The 19,259-nt window shown below is 68.8% G+C and overlaps 1 protein-coding gene across 1 annotated transcript; it reads left to right on the top strand.

Annotated features, from left to right (window-relative positions):
- Positions 1 to 5,770: 5,770 nt before the first annotated feature.
- CHRNA4 (cholinergic receptor nicotinic alpha 4 subunit) lies at positions 5,771 to 17,355 on the top strand. Its single transcript, XM_058287420.2, has 6 exons — positions 5,771 to 5,909; positions 7,104 to 7,255; positions 9,809 to 9,853; positions 9,979 to 10,088; positions 13,806 to 14,988; positions 16,951 to 17,355. Exons 1-6 carry the CDS (start codon positions 5,840 to 5,842, stop codon positions 17,074 to 17,076), a joined length of 1,686 nt encoding a protein of 561 aa, XP_058143403.1. The 5' UTR covers positions 5,771 to 5,839; the 3' UTR covers positions 17,077 to 17,355.
- The last annotated feature ends 1,904 nt before the right edge of the window (positions 17,356 to 19,259 follow it).

Raw genomic sequence — 19,259 nt, 5'->3', positions numbered from 1 at the left:
GTCGGCTCAGCTGGGGGCACAGGGTGGCAGCCCCTCCCACCCAGAGCCGCGCTTGGGGCGCAGGCTGAGGGCTGCCTGGGCCGCGGAGGGGCTCCCTTGGCCTCCAGGCCTGGCTTCTCCTAGTCGCCCAGAAGGGCTTCTGGGGTCCTCCCCGCCTCCGAGGTGGGTCCCCGTGGGGGTCTGCCGGGCAGGAGAGCTTCAGTGGTGGCCGCGCGGCCGGCATGGCCACTGACCTGAGGGAGGCGGGCGGCCTTGCCAGGCCTGGGGTCAAGGACCGCTAAATCCATCCGGAGCCGCTGCCGGCGGGTGACGGGAAATCGATGCGGTGGAAACGGATCGCCCTGCCCCTCCCAGGCCCCGCGTCCTTGGGCCAGCCTGCCCTGAACCTCATTGTGACGCAGCATCCGGGCACCGGCCCAAGCCCAGGGCCCCTCCCAGCCTGAGCGGGCAGGGTCCAGGCAGGGGTGGGTGCTGCTTGGGCAGGACAGGGCAGCCTTTTCCAGCAGCTTGCGGTCCACTCTGTGCACAGCCCCACGCTCACCAAGCCCCACCCCAGGCCCAGACGTGGAGAGCGACGCGCAGAGCCCCAGGCGAGCAGCGCGCCTTCATTTACGCATCCGTGCCCACCGTCCATCCCTCCAACACCTACCCACCCCACCCCCGCATCACGCGCCCGTCTGTCCAGCCCGCTGTCCATCATCACCCACCCACTCACCATCCATCCACCCAGCCGCCCGTCCGTCCATCTATCCCTCCCACATCCCCCTCCCGTCTATTCCTGCGACTGACACATTTACTGGGCCCCTCGTAGGGGCGGGGCGCTGTGAGCAAGTCACAGAGCCTCTCCCTGTGGATCTACGTTATGGGGGGGGAGGCCGGCAGATGACATGTGACATGACGTCTGGAGGGGAAGAGCCAGGAAGAAAGACAAAGCGCGGCTGTTGGCAGAGGCGGGGGGATGTGCGGGAAAGCGCGTCTGGAAGATTCACTTATAAGGAAGCACCAAGCATTGTATGTTTTCTCTCTTAGGAGTCTTTTTAATAATAAATTTTGTTTTTTAGAGCAGTTTTAGGCTTACAAAAAAAGAGCACAGAAAGTACAGAGAATTCCCAAATACTTCTTCTCCTCACCCCTATCCTGAACCCCACCCTGTCCATCGCCCACCGTTTTCTGGCGATAGCATGGCACATTGGGTACAAGTGAGGAACCAACAGTGACACATTTTAACTGAAGTCTGCAGCTGGTGCTCCGGCTCACAGTGTTGGGAAGTTCTAGGGTTTGGACAAGGAAACAATATTACGTCCTCACCATGACAGTATCACGCAGAAGAGCTTCTCTGCCCTAAGAGTGCCCCGTGCTCCCCTGCCATCCCGCCCACCCAAGCCCCTCGTGGGAACTGCTGGTCTTTGAGGTGTCTCGGTGGTTTTGTCTTTTCCAAAACGCCCTCCAACTGGAACCACATAGTATTGAGCTTCTCCAGATTGACTCACTTCACTTAGCAACAAGCATTTACGATTCCTCCGCGCCTTTTTGTGGCTTGATATTCATTTTCAAATGAGTGGATGATATTCCATTGTACACAGGCTTTTTAAAAAAATCTATCCACCCACTGAAGGGCCAATTGCTTCCAGTTTTTGGCAATTGTGAATGAAGCTGCTACTTACATTCACGCGCATATTTTTGTGAGGCCTTTTTTGTTTTTTAAAGGGAAGTAACGGAGGGCCGTCGGGCATGGGTCTCCAGGGAGGCAGGTTTGGCAGGGGACACCTGGCTGAGGCTGGAGGAGCAAAGGCGCCTCGCGGGCGTGAGGGGCGCAGGGTCCCCACGCGGCCCCAGGGCTCAGGCCGGTCCCGGTGGCCTCTTCCTCCCCCACCCCCGTAGCTCGACCTTGGGACGAGCAGCCCGCTTCCCACCTTTAATATGAAATCCTTGTTTACGCCAAGTTGGTTACCATGGAAACGTCCTTGGGATGGGGTGGAGAACGGTGGAGGGGGCAGAGAGAGGGAGCGAGGCTCACCTTCAGGTGCCCGTTCCTGCAGAAGTAACTTCCAGCGGCTTTAGAGCTGGCCGCGGCGGGGGTGGGGGGCGCAGTGCGGGGTCTCAGGGGCTTCCCCGTCCCTCCTGCCCCTCCGCCCCCGCGTTGCTATCGCGCCCCGGTGGTCGTGGACCCCCGCACTAGGCTCCAGGACGCGGGCCCACGGCGCCTTCCCCCAGATCTGGTCCCCTCGGCTGTGAATTGGGGTGCACACTTCCTTTGAAAGGGAAGCGTCAGGGGCAGCCGGAGGGAGGGGCCTCGAGGCTCGGAACCCGAGTCTCACTCGGTGGCTGGGTGATTACTGGGTTCCTGAAACCAGCGCTTTCCAGCCGGGTGCAGGCGGGGAGGGAGGGCCCGCGCAAATTAATGAGTTAGACCCGATTAATCTTGCCGCATTTGCAAATCCGCAGGGAAAGCCAAGCGAGGCTGGGCAGATGTGTGCACTCGCACGCCGCCCATGGGGCTGCGCGGCCAGAGCCCCTGGGGACGGGAGCTGACCCCCAGCTTGGGGCCCACTGGCCTCCGATGGGCTCGCGTGTGGGAACAAGCCTGTGGGAATGAGCCTGATGGACGGGCCGGCGCTTGGGCGTGGAGCCCTTATTTGTTGTGGGGAAAAGAGAAGGGGAAAATAGAGAAAATAGAACTGGCCGAAGCACGGCTGAGCCTGCGGCCTGACTCCTGCCCGCAGCCTCTGCCGGCACCAGGACACCAGGCTCCACATTGGTCCTCGGGCCTCAGGCCAGAGCAGCCCCAAGTCCAGCTCCTCGGCATGGGCAGTGAGGCTCCCTGCGGGCGTTAAAAACCACCAGGTCTGGGAAGCGGACTTGGCCCAGTGGTTAGGGCGTCCGTCTACCACATGCGAGGTCCGAGGTTCAAACCCCGGGCCTCCTTGACCCGTGTGGAGCTGGCCCATGCGCAGTGCTGATGCGCGCAAGGAGTGCCCTGCCACGCAGGGGTGTCCCCCGTGTAGGGGAGCCCCACACGCAAGGAGTGCGCCCCATAAGGAGAGCCGCCCAGCGTGAAAGAAAGTGCAGCCTGCCCAGGAATGGCGCCGCCCACACGGAGAGCTGACACAACGAGATGACACAACAAAAAGAAACACAGATTCCCGGTGCCACTGATGAGAATTCAAGCAGGCACAGAACACACAGCGAATGGACGCAGAGCAGACAACGGGTGTGGGGGGGAGAAATAAACAAAACAAAACAAAAACCCAACGGGCCTCACCCCAGGCTGAAGAGGCCCTGCCGGGGCTCCAGAACGTGGCGCTTCAGCACCGCCCAGCAACCCCTGCCCACTGCTGTGAGTGGACGCCCAGGGCCCAGGAGGGCCCAGGGCTGTGGGTCGGTGTGCCTCCTCCTCCAGGAAGCCTTCCTGCATTCAGCCAGCTCACCGCGCACCCCCGCTCGGTCATCGGCACTGCATTCGCAGGACTCAGCATCAGGTGTCCCTGGGACGAGGCCCGGGGGCACGTTTCCTCCTCGGGTGGGGTCTGGTTTGCTGTGGGATGACAGGACAGGCCCTCCGTGTGGCCCCCCGGCCCCTGCCCTCTGGAGACCCCCTCCCCGCTGGGTGCGGCAGTGATGGGTCCCCTTGGTGGCTCTCGTCCCTCCTTTGCTGAGTTAGAGGAACCATGAGCCCAGCTGCCTGGGGCGCCGGGCGGGCGGGTGACTGGCCCCGGGGACGTGGCCGTGCAGGGGTCGGCAGGCCCGCCCCGTTGCTCTCTAAGTAACAGTGGGCAGAAGAGGCGAGCAGGATGGACCGAGCGCCCTGCAGGTCAAGCTCATCAGCTCCTGCTGCCCTCGGAGCTGGGGGGCTCTGGCCGGTTCCCGGGTCGGGCAGCCCCTTGTCCTGGGTGCGGGAGAGCACCTGCCCTGTGTCTCGGAGGTGGCAAGGGGCGGGGCCTGCTCCCCTGCTGCTCCATCCCAGGCTCAGGCGGCTTGGAGAACCTTCTAGAGCTTCTCACCCCTAGCACAGCCCTGGCACACGGACAGGCTCAGCAAACAGCAGGAGGACGGAGGGGTGTCCGGTACTGCCAGGGGTCCAGGGTGGGTGGGGAAGAGGTAAGGGTAAGAAGCCCCCAGGGAAATCAGGCCGTGGGCAGAGCTGATGCGTCAGGCTGGGCCGGAGGTCGGGGGCCTCCCTGAGTGGAAGGCCTGAGCCTGCCGTGGGCTCCCCTTAGCTCCAGGTAAGTATGGAGGAAGATGGACCGGGGGTGCCCCTGGCAGGGTCCAGGTCAGCCTGGGTCACACTGAGCCTGGGCCAGGCAGGGCAGGGCAGCGGTCAGGGGCACAGACCTGACATAGGCGTCCCAGGTTGCAATTCCAGCCAGGCTGCGTGGCCGTGGACAAGCTGCTTGACCTCTCTGTGCCTCCTTTACTTCATCTGCAAAGAGGAGTAACGAAAGACCCTAGAGGCACCGTGACGGCGCAGTGCAGGGTGGGGGCTGTCCCTGGTGAGGCCCACTGCTGGCTCAGAGACTGAGAGCACCGGCCAGCTCCACCCGTGGGCGTGTGCCACGGGGGGCGGGCGGGCGCCCCCAGCACACCAGGGTGTGACCTGCTAAGCCTGGGGTCCAGGCGGCAGGGGGGGCCTGGAGGAGGAAGCGAGGCAGCAGCAGAGGGGAGCAGGGGCAGTTGGGGGGCAGAGTGAGCCTCGTGGCATGTGCTGGGGTGGGGCGGCCCCAGGGCCTTCTGACCCCCACTGCCGCTCCCCCAGCAGTGCTGGGCCTTTGAAGGGTGTGACCGGGGGCTTCTCAGCGCCGCTGCAGGCCAGCCTGAGCCTGTCCAGCCCGGTCTCTGCTCTGGACCCTGGGCGCCTCCAGGCGTGGGCTCTGTCCCTGCAGGGCCCCGGTGCAGGGAGGGCCATGGGTGGCCCCCGCCCCGCTGTGCGCCCCTCCTCCAGGCCCCTGAGGGAGGAGCCCTTCCAACTGCAGAGGGGGCTGGACAGGACCCCCGAGGGGCCGGGGCGCCCCAGGCCTGTGCCCACCCTGGACCCCGACTGGGACTTGCTGCTCGGCCCAGCCCAGGAGTGCTGGGGCCTGAGACCCTTGCCTGCTGCCCCCCACTGTGGACGAGGACGTGGGGCAGGGGGCAGCTGCTGTCCTCAGGGCCACGCAGCCTCGCGGGCGGCGCCAGGGGCTCCGGGCGGGCTGTGGCCCTTGAGGCAGCAAAAGGGGGCTCCCCCTGGGCGAGGGGCTCTGGGGCCCTGCCCCTCCCCCGCACAGGCTTCCCAGAAGGCGGGCAGCGGGCCCTGCGGCGGGGGGGGGGGGGGGGGGGGGTGCCGCCGGCTGACCCCGAGTCTCCCGGGGAAAGAGACGAAGGGCTTGTGATTTCCAAATTGCAGTCGCGGGAGCTGGGGAGGGGGCCGCTAACCAGGAAGCGGCCAGTGTGGCCCCGCCTCCCGCAGGCAGGGCCAGCAGGGCTCCAGGAGGGCGGGTGGGGGTCTCGTGGTCGCAGGGCCCCCCACCCCACGCTGGGGTGAGCACGGACAGGTCGAGGGACTTTCCTCCCCGACGGGGGCCAGCACTGCCTCCCGCCCCCTCCCTGCGCGGGTCTGCCTTCCCCGCCCTCTCTTCCCCACCCTCCCCTCCCCCTCTCCCTCCCTTTCCTCCCCGTCCCCCTCCCCCTCCCCCTCCTGGCTGGAGGCAGCAGGTCCCGGAGGGGCCGCGTCACTGAGCCCGCAGCCCGCGCTCCCGCCGATCGCGCCAGCCCCGCGGGAGGAGCGGCGGGGCGGGCGGGGCATGAAGTTGGCGCGCAGGGCTCGGAGCGGGGAGCCGCGGCGTCTAGAGCCGCTCGGTGCGCCATGGAGCTGGGGGTCCCCGGGACGCCGCTGCTGCCGCTGCTGCTGCTGCTGGGGGTCTGCCTCCTGCCCGGTGAGTTTCGGGGCGGTGGACAGGCCCCCTTCTCTGCGGGCGGGGCACCCCTGGCTGCAGATCCCCAGTTGCAGGAGTGCGGGGGGAGGGGGGCGGTGGAGCCCCCTGCACCCACCCCGGGCCCAGCGCGGTCCTGCGCAGAGAAGCGGGCGGGGAAAGAGTTAAGCCGTCCAGGAAAAAGGGGAGAGGGTCCGGGGACGGCGGGGTGAGGGTTTCCAACTGCTGTTTTTGGGAGCTGGATCCAGAAGCTCCAACTTGGGCAGAGGCAGGGCCCATGCCCCCACCCCAGGTCCCCCCATCCAGCCAAATTGCCCTGGGGAGCCCCCTGCCCCACCCGCCCCCCACCTGCTCCCCAGCTCTCTGGGTGGGAAGCTCCAGCCCCCGCCCGCCTCCCCCTCCCGTCCTCTGCGCAGGCACCTTCCGTGCCCCCTTCCGTGCCCCACTTTCATGCCCCACTTCCTCTCAGGGCCTTCCTGGAGTGGGGTTCACCCCTGGGAACCCCGATGAGGAGTGGGCTGCCCCTGCCCAAGCAGGGTGGGGCGCTCTGCAGGGAGTCAAGGGTCCCAGGGACTAGGCTGACCCCTGGGTGCTTCTGAGCCCCTCCTTCCTCCTGGTCTGTGACGCTTAGGGGAGCAGGCTCGGGTCCCCCTTCCCCACAATGCAGGGCAGCGCCCCGCGGAGGCCGGGCCAGCGGGACCCCGGGGCGCAGGGCTGGGCTGAGCTGGCAGGAGCTGGGGTGGGAGGGGCCCTGCACGCGGCGGGGGCTCCCTCCAGGGCTTCGGGGGGCCACGGCCTCATTCCGCTGAGTCAGCGTTCTCCCAGTCCCCCTGAAGGTCTTACGCGAGCTGGGTCGGAGGCGGCTGTCTACACCTGCTGCCGCCCTTTGTGTGTGGGGGCCGGGGGTCCAGCCTCCCTGCAGAAGTCACAGAAATGAAGGGGCGGGGGAGCCGAGGCCCAGCGCTCCAGGCAGGGGGGCTGGGAGGGAGGCACGGGGCAGGGGGGCCGGGAGGGGGACACGGGGCAGGGGGCGGGAGGGGGACACGGGACAGGGGGCTGGGAGGGGGGCATGGGGCAGGGGGGCCGGGAGGGAGGCACGGGGCAGGGGGCTGGGAGGGGGGCACGGGGCAGGGGGATCGGGAGGGGGGCACGGGGCAGGGCTGCCAGCGAGGCCGGGTGCCCCTGTCTGCCCCCCAGTGCGCGGCCGCGCCGAGCCCCGGGCCCACGCCGAGGAGCGGCTGCTGAGGAAGCTCTTCACCGGCTACAACAAGTGGTCCCGGCCCGTGGCCAACACCTCGGACGTGGTGCTCGTGCGCTTCGGCCTGTCCATCGCGCAGCTCATTGACGTGGTAGGTGCCATGGGCCCTGGCTCGGCCGGCGCGCGGGGCCTGGGGTGGCCTGGGAAGCCGCCGGGGGGCCCGGGGCTGGGAGGGGCCCGGGGCCGAGCAGGGGACGCCCCATCGCCGCCCCCCACGCTGCATGCTCCCCCCAGCCCCTGGCCCCTCAACGTCTGTGTGACCAGCCCCCGCCCCGTCCTCCACCTCGGTCCTCTGAGTGGCCTGAATTTCAGCAGTGGTTCAGGACTGTCACCCCCAAAACGGTGGAAAAGCGGGGGGCGGCCCTGCCTCCATGGGAGAGGGGCCTGCACTCACGGTCCCCGCCCAGGAGGCCTGAGCCCCAGGTTGGGTGCAGGCGGCCTCGGCGTGGGTGGTCTACCTTCCAGCCAGGATGAGGCGGCTGCGGGGGTCACTCGCGGGGCAGCCTCCAGCAGCCCGAGGTGTGGGCGAGAGCGGCGGGGGCCTGGGTGGGGGTGGCTGGAGACAGGGCGTGGAGCCTTGGACGCGGAGATGCTTGCTCTTCTCTTCCCATGAGGACCCAGCCAGCTCTGGGCCCTGTGGCTGGGCCCTGGAAGGGACGGAGGTGACCGGGGAGGGACGTGCGCCCAGCTGCAGGTGGCTGCAGGTGTCCCCAAATGCCCACCCACCTGCACCTGCCCAGCCCCCAGCCCCGGGTGCCCAGGCCTGCTTGGAGAGGGGCAGCCGCGGGGTGTTGGAGAACCCTGCTCTCAGGGCACCCTGGGTGCCAGCTGGCGCCCCGAGCACGCCTGGCTCCGTGGCTCTGGACAGCGGCCCTGCTCTGCTCTGTCCTGGGGCTGGCTGATGACACACACACGCGTGCACACGCACACACGTAAGCACAGACATGCACAGCTGCTCGCTTGTGAGCACACAACACAGCGTGCTCACGGCCACATATATGCACGCACATACACACATGTACACACAAGCACACAGAGTGTGTGCATGCACACACACATGTGCACTGCTGCCGCAGGCTGCCATCCCAGGCCCTGGGTGTGCCGAGGCCAGTTCGTGTGTCCCTGGAGCCAGGCCCCCCTGCTCATGTGTGGACGGTGGGCGGGGCCGGGGCTGGAGTGGCCGCTGCCCGGCTCCTGTGCGTGGACGTTGGCCGGAGTGGCCCGGACTCCCCCTGGCACCCTTGGTGTCCATGACTCAGGGGCCCCAGGACGGCGGGAGTTTGGGGACCCGCCCCTGCCAGCCCCCGACCAGCCTGCAGGAGGAAGAGGCTGCGCTGCCCGCTCCACCCAGGGCCTGGAGGCTGAGGCCCCCATTGCTCCGCGAGTGCGGGGCGCGTGCGGTCACTGTGGACGTGAGGGCGCCTCTCCAGGGTCTGGGGGGTGCCGGCTGCTGCGGGGAAACTCCCACCACCACCTGCTCAGGAGCCTGCGGAATCCCCAGCGCTCCCGGCCGGGGTGATGGTGCCTCTGTGATGTGTGCCAGAGCGCACGCTGCCACGCCGCCCCCCAGGCCTGAGCCGCTGCCGCGGGGACTGCGCAGGTGCCTGGAGGAGCCCGGGGGGGCATCGGCCGTCTCCTGCCCACAGCCTCCCCGATGCTGGGCAGGGAGGGCGTGACCTCCGGAGGCCCCTCCTGGGGGTCTGCGCAGCCCCCACGGCCCCTCAGGGCGGTGCTGGTTCCCGTGGGGTGAGCGGGACAAGGGCTCCCGGGGAGCCAGCCCCTGCCAGGTGCTCCCCGAGTAGTGCTCTCCGGCTCCACCATCAGCCGGCTTCCTGGCTTGTTCCTGGGCTGGTTGCGGGGGGCAAAGGTGGGCCCCGAAGGGGCTGGGAGTGACCTCGCTTAGGACCCCGCCCAGCCCCGGGTTGCCCCCGGCCCCTGCCCTCCGGGGTCCCCCTCCCCGCGGCTGGCGCAGCTCCGCTCGCACTGGGTAGGTCGTCCAGCAGGTCAGCCTTGGCTTCCCCCCGTGTGGGCAGGTGCAGAGTGGGCGCGTGGTGTGAAGCCCGAGGGCAGCGTCCGGCCTGCTGAGCAGGGTGTGAGGGTCCGAGGGGGCCCGCAGGGGCCGGGGGCTCCTCAAGGTCCTGAGCGCCGTTGAAACCCTAGGCCTCGGGAGGATTTGGGGGGCTGCTCTGAAAGGAGAGGTGTAAGGGGGTCCCTGCGGCAGGTGGGGGCCCTCAGAGGGCACGGTTCCCCCCCCGCAGGCTGAGCCGATGCATGGCACCCTGGGATGGTGCCTGAAGGCCGCCCCTGCTCACTCCCAAGGGGCCAGGCCCACGGCCGGTCCACTTCGGGGTACAGTGATCTTGGCCTCCTCTGCCTGGCTCGGGCCCTGGGCCCACTCTGGTCTCTGGGCTTGGGGCAGGATGTCCCCCTGTCCCCAAGGCCCCCTGGTGCCTCCACCCTGGTCTTGGTTGCCTCTGGGGATGAGGTGCTCATTCCCTCTTGAGGTTGCCTGTCCGCCGAGCACAGCCTGACCCTCATAAGTGCTTGTGCCTGGGGCTGGGATGGAGAACAAGGACCCCCGAGGCCGGCAAAGGCCGCCATGCCCGACGGGGACGCACGACCCCCCTTCCCATTTGTGTCCTAGGACGAGAAGAACCAGATGATGACGACGAACGTGTGGGTGAAGCAGGTGAGAGGGGGCTCCCGCTCCCCCCCCATCTGCCCCTCCGTGGTCTTCTCGCCACCCCCCCCAGTGGGCTCCTCATTCCCACCCGCACTGACCCGCCCCTGGTCTCGTCCCCCACCGCGGCACAGGAGTGGCACGACTACAAGCTGCGCTGGGACCCCGCGGAGTACGAGAACGTGACCTCCGTCCGCATCCCCTCGGAGCTCATCTGGCGCCCGGACATCGTGCTCTACAACAAGTGAGGCCCGAGGCGGCGGCGCCGGCGGGGAGCGGAGGCCGGGGCGAGGGCAGGCGCGGTGGGCATCTGCCTGCACCCTGGCGTCCTGCGTGGACCTGCCGGGGCCCCCGGGGACGGCTGCAGCTCAGGCCCCTGGCCTGCGCGGTCCTCGGGGTCAGCCCCCTGGCCGCGCCGGCCCCTGGAACAGGCATTCGCTCCTCACGCTGGAGAAAAGCCGCGACGTGCTGGACATGCGGAAGGCGGGCGAGGCAGCCCGGGGCCTCCCCCCGCCTCCTCGCCACTCTCGCCCCTCTCCGACGGTCCCGTGGCCGCGCTCCACGGACGTCCCCACCGAGTGTCCGAGCTCCAGCTCATCACACTCCCAGGCAAGCAGCTATGGCCTGGCTGAGCTGTCCCCGGGCCCCAGGACATGGAGCTGCAGCTGGTCCTCAGGTGACCTACGGCCTGCGGGGGGCCGGCTGGGCGGAAGTGGCCTCTGAAGGGCTGGGGCCCTCTCCTGGGGTCCCCACGCCTGGGGGTCCCCTGACACCGCCTGGGCCCGGGTCACTGCTGAGACACGCGCCGGGGTCGGCCCCTCTTGCCCGGTTCCCCAGACCCCGCGTCGCCATGCACGGCCGGGCGTGCCACAGGGGTTCCCGCGGCACACCCCGAGAGCTGAGGGGACTCTCATCTCCTGCCGGGGCCCCCCAGTCCATCCACGGCCCCTGCCGCCCCCACCGCCGAGCCCCAGCGGCTCCTGCGCGAAGCCCCTGCCCCGGGCGCCGGCCCTGCCTACAGGGCAACCAAGCAAGGTGGGGCCCCTCCTCCTACGCAGTGGCCCCCGGCGACGGCCGCGGGCGAGCAGTAGCGCGTGGGCAGGCGGCGCTTTGCCAGGAGGCGTGGGCAGGCTGAGCGGGCGGTGGGGGCCGCGCGCCCCCGACGGGCCGTCTGACCCTCGGAAGCCGCCGGTTTGGTCCACGAGCTCCGGGTCTTCCAGCTGCCCCCAGCCTTCCTGGGGTCCAGGCCCCGACTTCCCGAATCCTCCCTGCCCTGGAATCTCAGACCGAATCTGCCCGGACTGGCCTCTTGGGCCCAGGGACCGTGCCAGTGCCAGCCTGGAGGCGCCCGCGGACATGCCTCCCCGCGCTTGCCGAGCCGGGCAGAGAAGCGGCTCTGGCGTCTCAGCAGCCCCGACGCAGCTCCGGGCGCGGCGTCCACGGTCCCCCTTCTCCTGCCGGTGGTGGGGGCTCTCAGTGAGGGCCCAGGAAAAGGGCACCCAGGCTCTCTGGGGGTTAGGTGGGGAGGCCCTGGTGGCAGCTGACGTAGGACCTGTCCACAGCTGCTGAGGGGCCGCGGCCGAGGCCAAAGGCGGCTGCGCTTGAGCAGGGTCGCATGCTTGGCCCGGGCTGCCCGACCCCCAGGGGCACTGGCCCGGGAGACCCCACCTTTTGTGGCCAGGGGCGTCCTCTTGGCTGGAGGACCCTCCCGGAGGCCCTGCCGTCCTCGGGGCTCCCCCGCACTGGGCCCTTTGGGACCCAGGAGCCTGCCCTGGTGCCGGAGCAGCCGGGAGCCCTGGGGAGCGCAGGGGGCGCGGCAGCCCGGGGTTCTGCTGAGTGGGGCGCCCCTGGTCCCAGCCCCTCAGACCGTAGCTCCCGCCGGAATTGGAGTGCGGCATGTGCTGGTCCAGCCGGAGGCACACGCCACGCTGGGGTTTGGGCCGTGCTGGCAGTGGGATCTGGACCCGGAAACTTCCCGGTCTCCACCTGGCAGAGGTGAGACTGGCCTCCCGTGAGAGGCCCGCGTGCAGCTGGGGACAGCTGGCTCAGGAGGGCCGCTCCTGGTGGCCAGGCTGCTTCAGTCCTTCCGGGACCTTCCGCGACTGCCCGGCCCCAGGCAGGGGCACAGAGCAGCTGTCAGTCCTTCCAGGACCTTCCAAGGAGCCGCTTCTTGGCATGGAAGTGCAACAAGCGGAGTTCTAGCTGCACGCCCACACCCGGCTGTCCCCGGGCCCCTGTGGACTTTGGGTCCACGCCCTGCACAGCTGAGGGCCTTATGCCCATTTGATGGACATGGAAGCTGAGGCCCGGAAGGTTCTAGAGCTGGAGCAGGGGAGGGAGTTGGCCCGGCCTGCCACTCTGAGAGGCTTCACTCTGGGGGCTACGTGGAGGGGCCGGCGTTGCTCAGAGGTGCACTGCCCACGGGGTCTGGACGGCACGGTCGGGGAACACTCAGACCACGGGGTCTGGACGGCACGGCCGGGGGGCACTCACAGGAGGCTGGGGTCCCCCAAGGGCTGAGCCGGGTCTGACAGGAGCAGGGGTGGCAAAGAGAGGGCCGGGGAGCCGGGGGCGGGGCCCAGTGCCAGGACCCCCCACTGCCGGCGGTGGCCTTGGCAGGTGGGAGCCGCCCGGGGCCCTGCGCCCTTGCGCCGAGCCTCCAGGCCTCCAGGGGACAGCTGGGACAGGGAATGCGCCTGTTTGCCGTGGGAGACGTTCTGAGGTGTTTGCAGAGGTGGCGGGAGCGGAGCGGCAGGTGCAGCGGGTGTGGCGGGTGTGCAGCGGGTGCAGATTGTGCAGTGGGTGCAGCGGGCGCGGGGCGGGGCGGGGTGGTGGGTGCAGCGAGCGTGGCGGGTGTGCAGTGGGTGCAGGGTCTGCAGCGGGTGCAGTGGGCGTGGGGCGTGGCGGGGCGGCAGGTGCAGCGGGTGTGGCGGGTGTGCAGTGGGTGCAGGGTCTGCAGCGGGTGCAGCGGGCGCAGGGCATGGCGGGTGTGCAGCGGGTGCAGGGTCTGCAGAGGGTGCAGCGGGAGCAGCACGGGGCGGTTGGCTTGGCCTCCCGCGGCCCTCATTGCAATGCGCCACCGGTCAGAGCAGCAAGCGAGCAGCCTCTCCTGCCGCCAGATGCGCCCGGGGCCGTTAATGGGGGTGGGGCGGGGGTTCCGGGGACCTTGAAGGTCGGCTGGGCCTGGGCTCGGGGCAGGGTATGGGCACGTGAGGACTGAGCTCGCAGGGCGGCACCGCGGGCACAGTGGGGGCAGTGGTGGGTGTGGAGGCGGGGGGTTGGGAAAGGGGGGGTGGGAGGCGGGGGTGGAAGGGGGTGGGAGAGGAGGGCAGGGAGAGGGGGTCAGGGAGGCGGGGGTGCTGGTGGGCCCCAAAGGCTGAGCTCTGTGGCCTCGATCCGACCCGGGCCTGGGCTGAGCAGGCGGCCGTGGGATGTGGGTTTGGGGGGGGCGAGGGGCCTGTCTGTGAGCTCGCAGCGCAGGGGGCGCCGAGGGCCGAGTGGGCTGTGGCAGGCCCTGCAGAGGGACTGGCGGCGCGGCCCAGGGAAGGCGGGTGCATCCGGGCCAAGGGGGCTGTCCTGGGCGTCCTGGGTGCCGGTGGCGGCCTCCACCTTTCTGGGGCCCATCCCGGATGGACGGCACAGCGGGGAAACCGAGGCCTGCAGCGTGGCCAGCAGCCACGTTTCATGCGTGAAACACTGGGGTCCCCACGTCCCCCGCGTTTGGGGCTGCCTCGGCCCCAGCACAGCCCAGGCCGCAGCCCCTGGCCCTGTTGCCGACCCTGCCCCCGAGGTGGGGGAGCGGCCGGGATGCGGGCTCAGGAGCCACCAACCCCACGCCCCTGGGTGGTGCGCTCCCGCGAGGCCCCGCCCCTTCCCCTGCTCGCCCGGGGGGATGGGCGCGTGCAGGAGCCGCGGGGGCGCGGGGGGGGCCTCACGCCCTGCTTCTCCCTCCCCCGGCCAGCGCGGACGGGGACTTCGCGGTGACCCACCTGACCAAGGCGCACCTGTTCCACGACGGGCGGGTGCAGTGGGCGCCGCCCGCCATCTACAAGAGCTCCTGCAGCATCGACGTGACCTTCTTCCCGTTCGACCAGCAGAACTGCACCATGAAGTTCGGCTCCTGGACCTACGACAAGGCCAGGATCGACCTGGTCAGCATGCACAGCCACGTGGACCAGCTGGACTACTGGGAGAGCGGCGAGTGGGTGCTGGTGGCTGCCGTGGGCCGCTACAACACCCGGAAGTACGAGTGCTGCGCCGAGGTCTACCCCGACATCACCTACTCCTTCGTCATCCGGCGCCTGCCGCTCTTCTACACGGTGAACCTGCTGGCGCCCTGCCTGCTCATCTCCTGCCTGGCCGTGCTCGTCTTCTACCTGCCGTCCGACTGCGGCGAGAAGGTCACGCTCTGCATCTCCGTGCTGCTCTCGCTCACCGTCTTCCTGCTGCTCATCACCGAGATCATCCCGTCCACCTCGCTGGTGGTGCCGCTCGTCGGCGAGTACCTGCTCTTCACCATGGTCTTCGTCACGCTCTCCATCGTCATCACCGTCTTCGTGCTCAACGTGCACCACCGCTCGCCGCGCACGCACCGCATGCCCGCCTGGGTCCGCCGGCTCTTCCTGGACGCCGTGCCCCGCCTGCTGTGCATGCAGCGCCCCGCGGCGCACAAGGGCCACTGCCGGCGGCTGGTCGAGGCCCTGCACGGCGGCACCCCCGGCCGCGGCCCGCCGCCCCCCGCGCCCGCCCGCCCGGAGGAGCCGCCCCGCAGCTCGCCCGTGGAGCCCGAGCGGCCCAGCCCCCCGCCCGCCAGCCGCCCGCCCCCGGGGCTCGCCCAGGCCAGGTCCCTGAGCGCCCAGCAGGTGTGCGGCGTGGGCGGGCCGGAGGGCGGCGTGCGGTGCCGCTCCCGGAGCGTCCAGGACTGCGCTCCCCGGGACGATGACCCCGCCCGGGTGCCCGGCGCCGCGGCCCCACCACCGCCCCCCACCGGCCAGCCCTCCGCCTGCAGGTGCCGGTGCGAGAAGGAGCCGCTCAAAGCCAAAGACCCGCCGCGGCCGCCCGCCCTGTCGCCGGCCCTGAGCCGGGCCGTGGAGGGCGTCCAGTACATCGCCGACCACCTGAAGGCGGAGGACACAGACTTCTCGGTGAGTCCCGGCCTGAGAGGGAGGGCGGGGTGCTGTGTCCCCGGCAGGGGGGAGGCCGGCGGACAAGCCGAAGGCCCGAGGTCGGGGCTGCACGGCCCCGGGGAGCAGAGCGGGCGTCCTGGCCCCCAGCCCTCTGCTCAGCTGTCCCCAAACCTCCTGGGCCGACCGTGGAGAGGGTCGGGGTCTCCCCGTCAGTCTTCAGGGGGTGGCAGGGCAGGGGCAGCTGCGGGCACGACTTCCAGCGCCACGCCCCACGTGATCGTGTCCCGGGCCACCTTGGGACTCTTGCCGGCCACTGGGGGTTTAGCGTCCGTGATGAGGACGCTGCTCGCAGGCTCCTCCCAGGGTGCTCCTCCCGCTGGCGGTGGAGGTCCAGCAGCACCCCCTCCCCACGGGCCCTGGACCCCAGGCTCCTCCTGACCCGGGAAGTGCCCAGATGCCCGGAAGGGTTGGGGGAGGGGGGCTGGAGGAGGGCAGGGCCAGGGGCTGGGGTAGGCGAGGCAGGGGCTGCGGAGGGTTGGGGGGCCGCCTGTGCCCCCAGGCTCGGGGCAGAGCCACCTCCGCGGGGACAACTTGGGGACACGCTGGCTTCGGTCTGCAGCGTCAGCTCTCAGGTCAGAGCAGGGGACAGAGGTGGTGGGGAAGCGAGGCCACGGGGGGCTGCTCCTCGGCCGTCCGGGGACGTCCACCGAGGAGGGACGCCCTGTGCTCTCGGGTCCCCTTAAATAGACGGGGCCGATTCGGCGTCAGCCGCAGGGACACTCGAGCTCGCTGAGAACGGTCAGCGCGGGTGAAGAGTCCTGCCGCCCTCGACCCCCAGAGTGGACGGCCACACCCGCCCGGCCGGGCTGCAGGCCAAGGGTCCCTCGGGAGGACCGAGCCCTTGCCGGCCACCCTCTTTTCGGTCCCTGCGTGTGGACAGGCCTGCCCGCCCAGGACGCCCACCCACAGGCCACCCCAAGGAGGCCCTGGTTAAGCTGGGGTCAGTCCAGGAGCTTCCGAGCTTAGGGAGAGAGGGGCGACGGGTAGAGACTGCCCCGACAAAGGCCGCCTGGGGGTCTCGAGGAGAGGGGCTGCCCCAGCCTGGGGACGGGAGCTGAGCCCCACCCACTGCCCTGCGTCCAGAGGGACTGCGCTGCGCTCCTGGGGCTACCTGGGGTGGGGGACGGGGTCACGCACGGTCGGGGATGGGGTCGTCTGGGGAGGGGATGGGCTCACCTGGGGGGACGGGGTCACCTGGGGGGACGGGGTCACCTGAGGGGACGGGCTCACCTGGGGGGATGGGGTCACCCGAGGGGACGGGGTCACCCGGGGGATGGAGTCTCCTGCTCACAGACTGGCCGCAGGTCTCACTGGCCTCCTGTGACCATATCCTCGGCCTCAGGCTCCTCCCGGGGCGGGCGCCTGGGCCACCTCAGCCTCACGCGACCCTTGGACGGAGCAGGTGTGCAGGTCCACAGACCCCACCCACCTGCCTCCACAGACCCCACCTCACCTGTCCCACAGACCCCCAGGTGTGGCAGCATTCACCCTCTCTGATAGCGGCCACTCTGCTGAGTGAGGCATTTTCTCCTCGCAGCAAAAAGCACCGCTGTCACCTCATCTGTCTTCTTCCATCACCGCAGTACGGGGGTTGCGCAGGTGGACAGGTGTGCAAGTGTGTTGCGGTACGGGGGTTGTGCAGGTGGACAGGTGTGCAGGTGTGTCGTGGTACGGGGGTTGCGCAGGTGGACAGGTGTGCAGGTGTGTCGTGGTACAGGGTTGTGCAGGTGGACAGGTGTGCAGGTGTGTCTCTGGAAGGCCTGCCCTTGGAAGCCCAGGTTCCAGGCGGTTCTCTCTCTGTGAGGCCCAAAGATGGTGCAACCAACTGCCCTTGCTGACCGTGAGGCTGAGAATGGTGGGGCCAGGTGACCCCCACGAGGCCTGAGGCCAGTCAGGCCGGTGACACTGCTCTGTCTGCAGGTGAAGGAGGACTGGAAGTACGTGGCCATGGTCATCGACCGCATCTTCCTCTGGATCTTCGTCACCGTCTGCCTGCTGGGGACGATCGGCCTCTTCCTGCCCCCCTGGCTGGCCGGCATGATCTAGGGACGGGCCCCCCTGCGGGACACCGAGGCCCGTCTCTGGGCTCCCTGGAGCCCGGGCCACGCCGCCTGCCACGGTATCCCCCCTCCACCTGCTGTATCTATTTTAAGTCTGCCCTGGAAAGAGCCGCGGCCTCTGGAGGGAGAACTGGTGCTGGTTCTGGCTCTGCCTCCCAGGGGAGCACAGCCAGGCTGGGAAACGACGTGTGGGCTGGTAAACCTTGGTTCTTAACTGCAAGGCTGTGTTACGGGCCGGGTCTCATTAAAGTTTACCTGGAGCGTAGTGTGGTGTCAACTTCCTGCCACACAGACCAGCCATGATGGTCCCAGCCGGGCCGAGGGGCCCCATGGCTTCGTTCCTTTTCAGCCCCAGATGTCCTTGTGGGGTCCAGGAGGCCCAGGCATCTGAGTCGGGGGGCCTGACCCTCCCCCTCGGGCCTGCGCTGGCCTCGGCTGCTCCCAGGGCCCCCGCAGGCCTCGGACCTGGTGCAGAGGCAGCACATACTTGCCTCTCATTTGCCCGAAGAGGGTCTACGCCGTGTTTCGCTCCCGTTTGGGGTAAGTTAGTCTTGCCCTAAATCTGCGCCTGAGAGGCCTAAGGACTGGGAGAGGGGCGCTGACCTTGGGGCGTCCTCCCGGGCTTCCGGCCCAGCCTCCTGGCCTCGGGCTCTCCGGCCTTCCACCTCACCCAGGACCCCCAGGGCCAAGGAGGCCCCACCCTGGGCGGCTGCCTCCCCACGCCCCGGGGAGGGGGAAAAAGGGGGGCCCGGGTGTAGACATGGCCCTGGGGCTCAATGACACTGGCCCTGGAGCCCTGGGCAGCCGCTGCCCCTGGGGCAGGACTCTGGGGGTCTGGCGAGTTTGCGCTCTCTTCTCCCCAAGTGCCTGGAGGGGGGCGGTGCAGGAGGAAGGAGACCTGGGTGTCAAAATCCCACCTGCTGGGAAGCGAATTTTGCCCCATGGACAGGGCGTCCGCCTACCACAGGGGAGGTCGGTGGTTCAAACCCCGGTCCTCCTGACCCACGTGGTAAGCTGGCCCACGCTCAGTGCTGATGTGCGCAAGGAGTGCCGTGCCATGCTGGGGTGTCCCCTGCATAGGGGAGCCCCACACACAAGGTGTGTGCCCCGTAAGGAGAGTCGCCCAGCGTGAAAAAAGCACAGCCTGCCCAGGATTGGTGCCGCACCCACGGAGAGCTGATGCAGCAAGATGACGCAACAAAAAGAGACAGATTCCCATGCCGCTGACAAGAATACAAGTGGGCACAGAAGAACACACAGCGAATGGACACAGAAGTAGACAATGGAGGGGGGTGGCGGGGAAGGGGAGAGAAATACCTAAAAAATAAAATCTAAAAAAAAAAAGTCCCACCTGCCCAGAGACCCAGCCCCGCAGTCGAATCGGTGTGGCGGGCGGGTGCCCTGGTCAGCCAACCCCCAGCCGGCCTCGCCGTGGGCACTTTCCTGGTTTTGGCGCCCAGGGCAGGCCGTGGTGTCTGAGGCGCTGTGGTCACCTTGCTGGTCCCGGGAGGCTGGAGACGGGGGGCGCGGGGGCGTGGGGGGGAGCGGGGGCTCCATAGACCCCCTCACCCTCTGCCTCAGGTGCAGGAGCCCCTGCGGGGAAGCCCATCTCCAAGCGTGGACCTGCGGACCCCCGCCCACCTGGGGCGCCTGGGAAACGCAGGCCTGAGCTGGAGGCCAGGTCCCTGGCGTGGAGCGGCCCCAGCCTGCGGTCTGCTCCGCGGGCGCCGCCCCTCGCCCGGAGCTCCTGGGAGCCTGGGCCACCCAGTGGGGTGCGGCCGCCGGGTCGGGGTCCCAGGCCTGGGGGAGCAGGTGGCGCAGGCGTCCTGTGCGGGACGTCCCTGGTGGGGGACGCCCAGGCCTGCAACCGCTGCCGGCACGAGACCCCTCCCTTCCTTCCTCTTGAACACGAATTTGAGACAAAAACTTCAGAAAACCCAGAAAAGAAAACCATGCCAAACTGACCATTACCTCTCTCGTGGCATGTTTGCTTCCACAGTTTCATTTAGTTTTTAAAATATTTATTTTTTAAAGGGATATTGTAGGATTACATAAAAATTATGCAGAAAATACAGCAGTCCCATTTTACCCCCTTGCATTCGTGTGGTACGTTTGTTATTATAATTGGACTGTTGATTATAAGCCATGGTTTACCTCAGGATTCCCCGT

Source organism: Dasypus novemcinctus, chromosome 24 (genome assembly GCF_030445035.2).
Source record: "Dasypus novemcinctus isolate mDasNov1 chromosome 24, mDasNov1.1.hap2, whole genome shotgun sequence".
NCBI classification, from domain to species: domain Eukaryota; kingdom Metazoa; phylum Chordata; class Mammalia; order Cingulata; family Dasypodidae; genus Dasypus; species Dasypus novemcinctus.
This window is presented reverse-complemented; position numbering and strand designations above follow the sequence as displayed.

What these genes read in the sequence shown, in the direction of transcription:
- CHRNA4 (XM_058287420.2), top strand. Translation starts at nt 5,840, where the DNA reads ATGGAGCTGGGGGTCCCCGGGACGCCGCTGCTGCCGCTGCTGCTGCTG. An exon ending in GGGGGTCTGCCTCCTGCCCG is followed by an intron (nt 5,910 to 7,103) that starts GTGAGTTTCGGG and finishes TCTGCCCCCCAG; the next exon opens with TGCGCGGCCGCGCCGAGCCC. An exon ending in GACATCGTGCTCTACAACAA is followed by an intron (nt 10,089 to 13,805) that starts GTGAGGCCCGAG and finishes TCCCCCGGCCAG; the next exon opens with CGCGGACGGGGACTTCGCGG.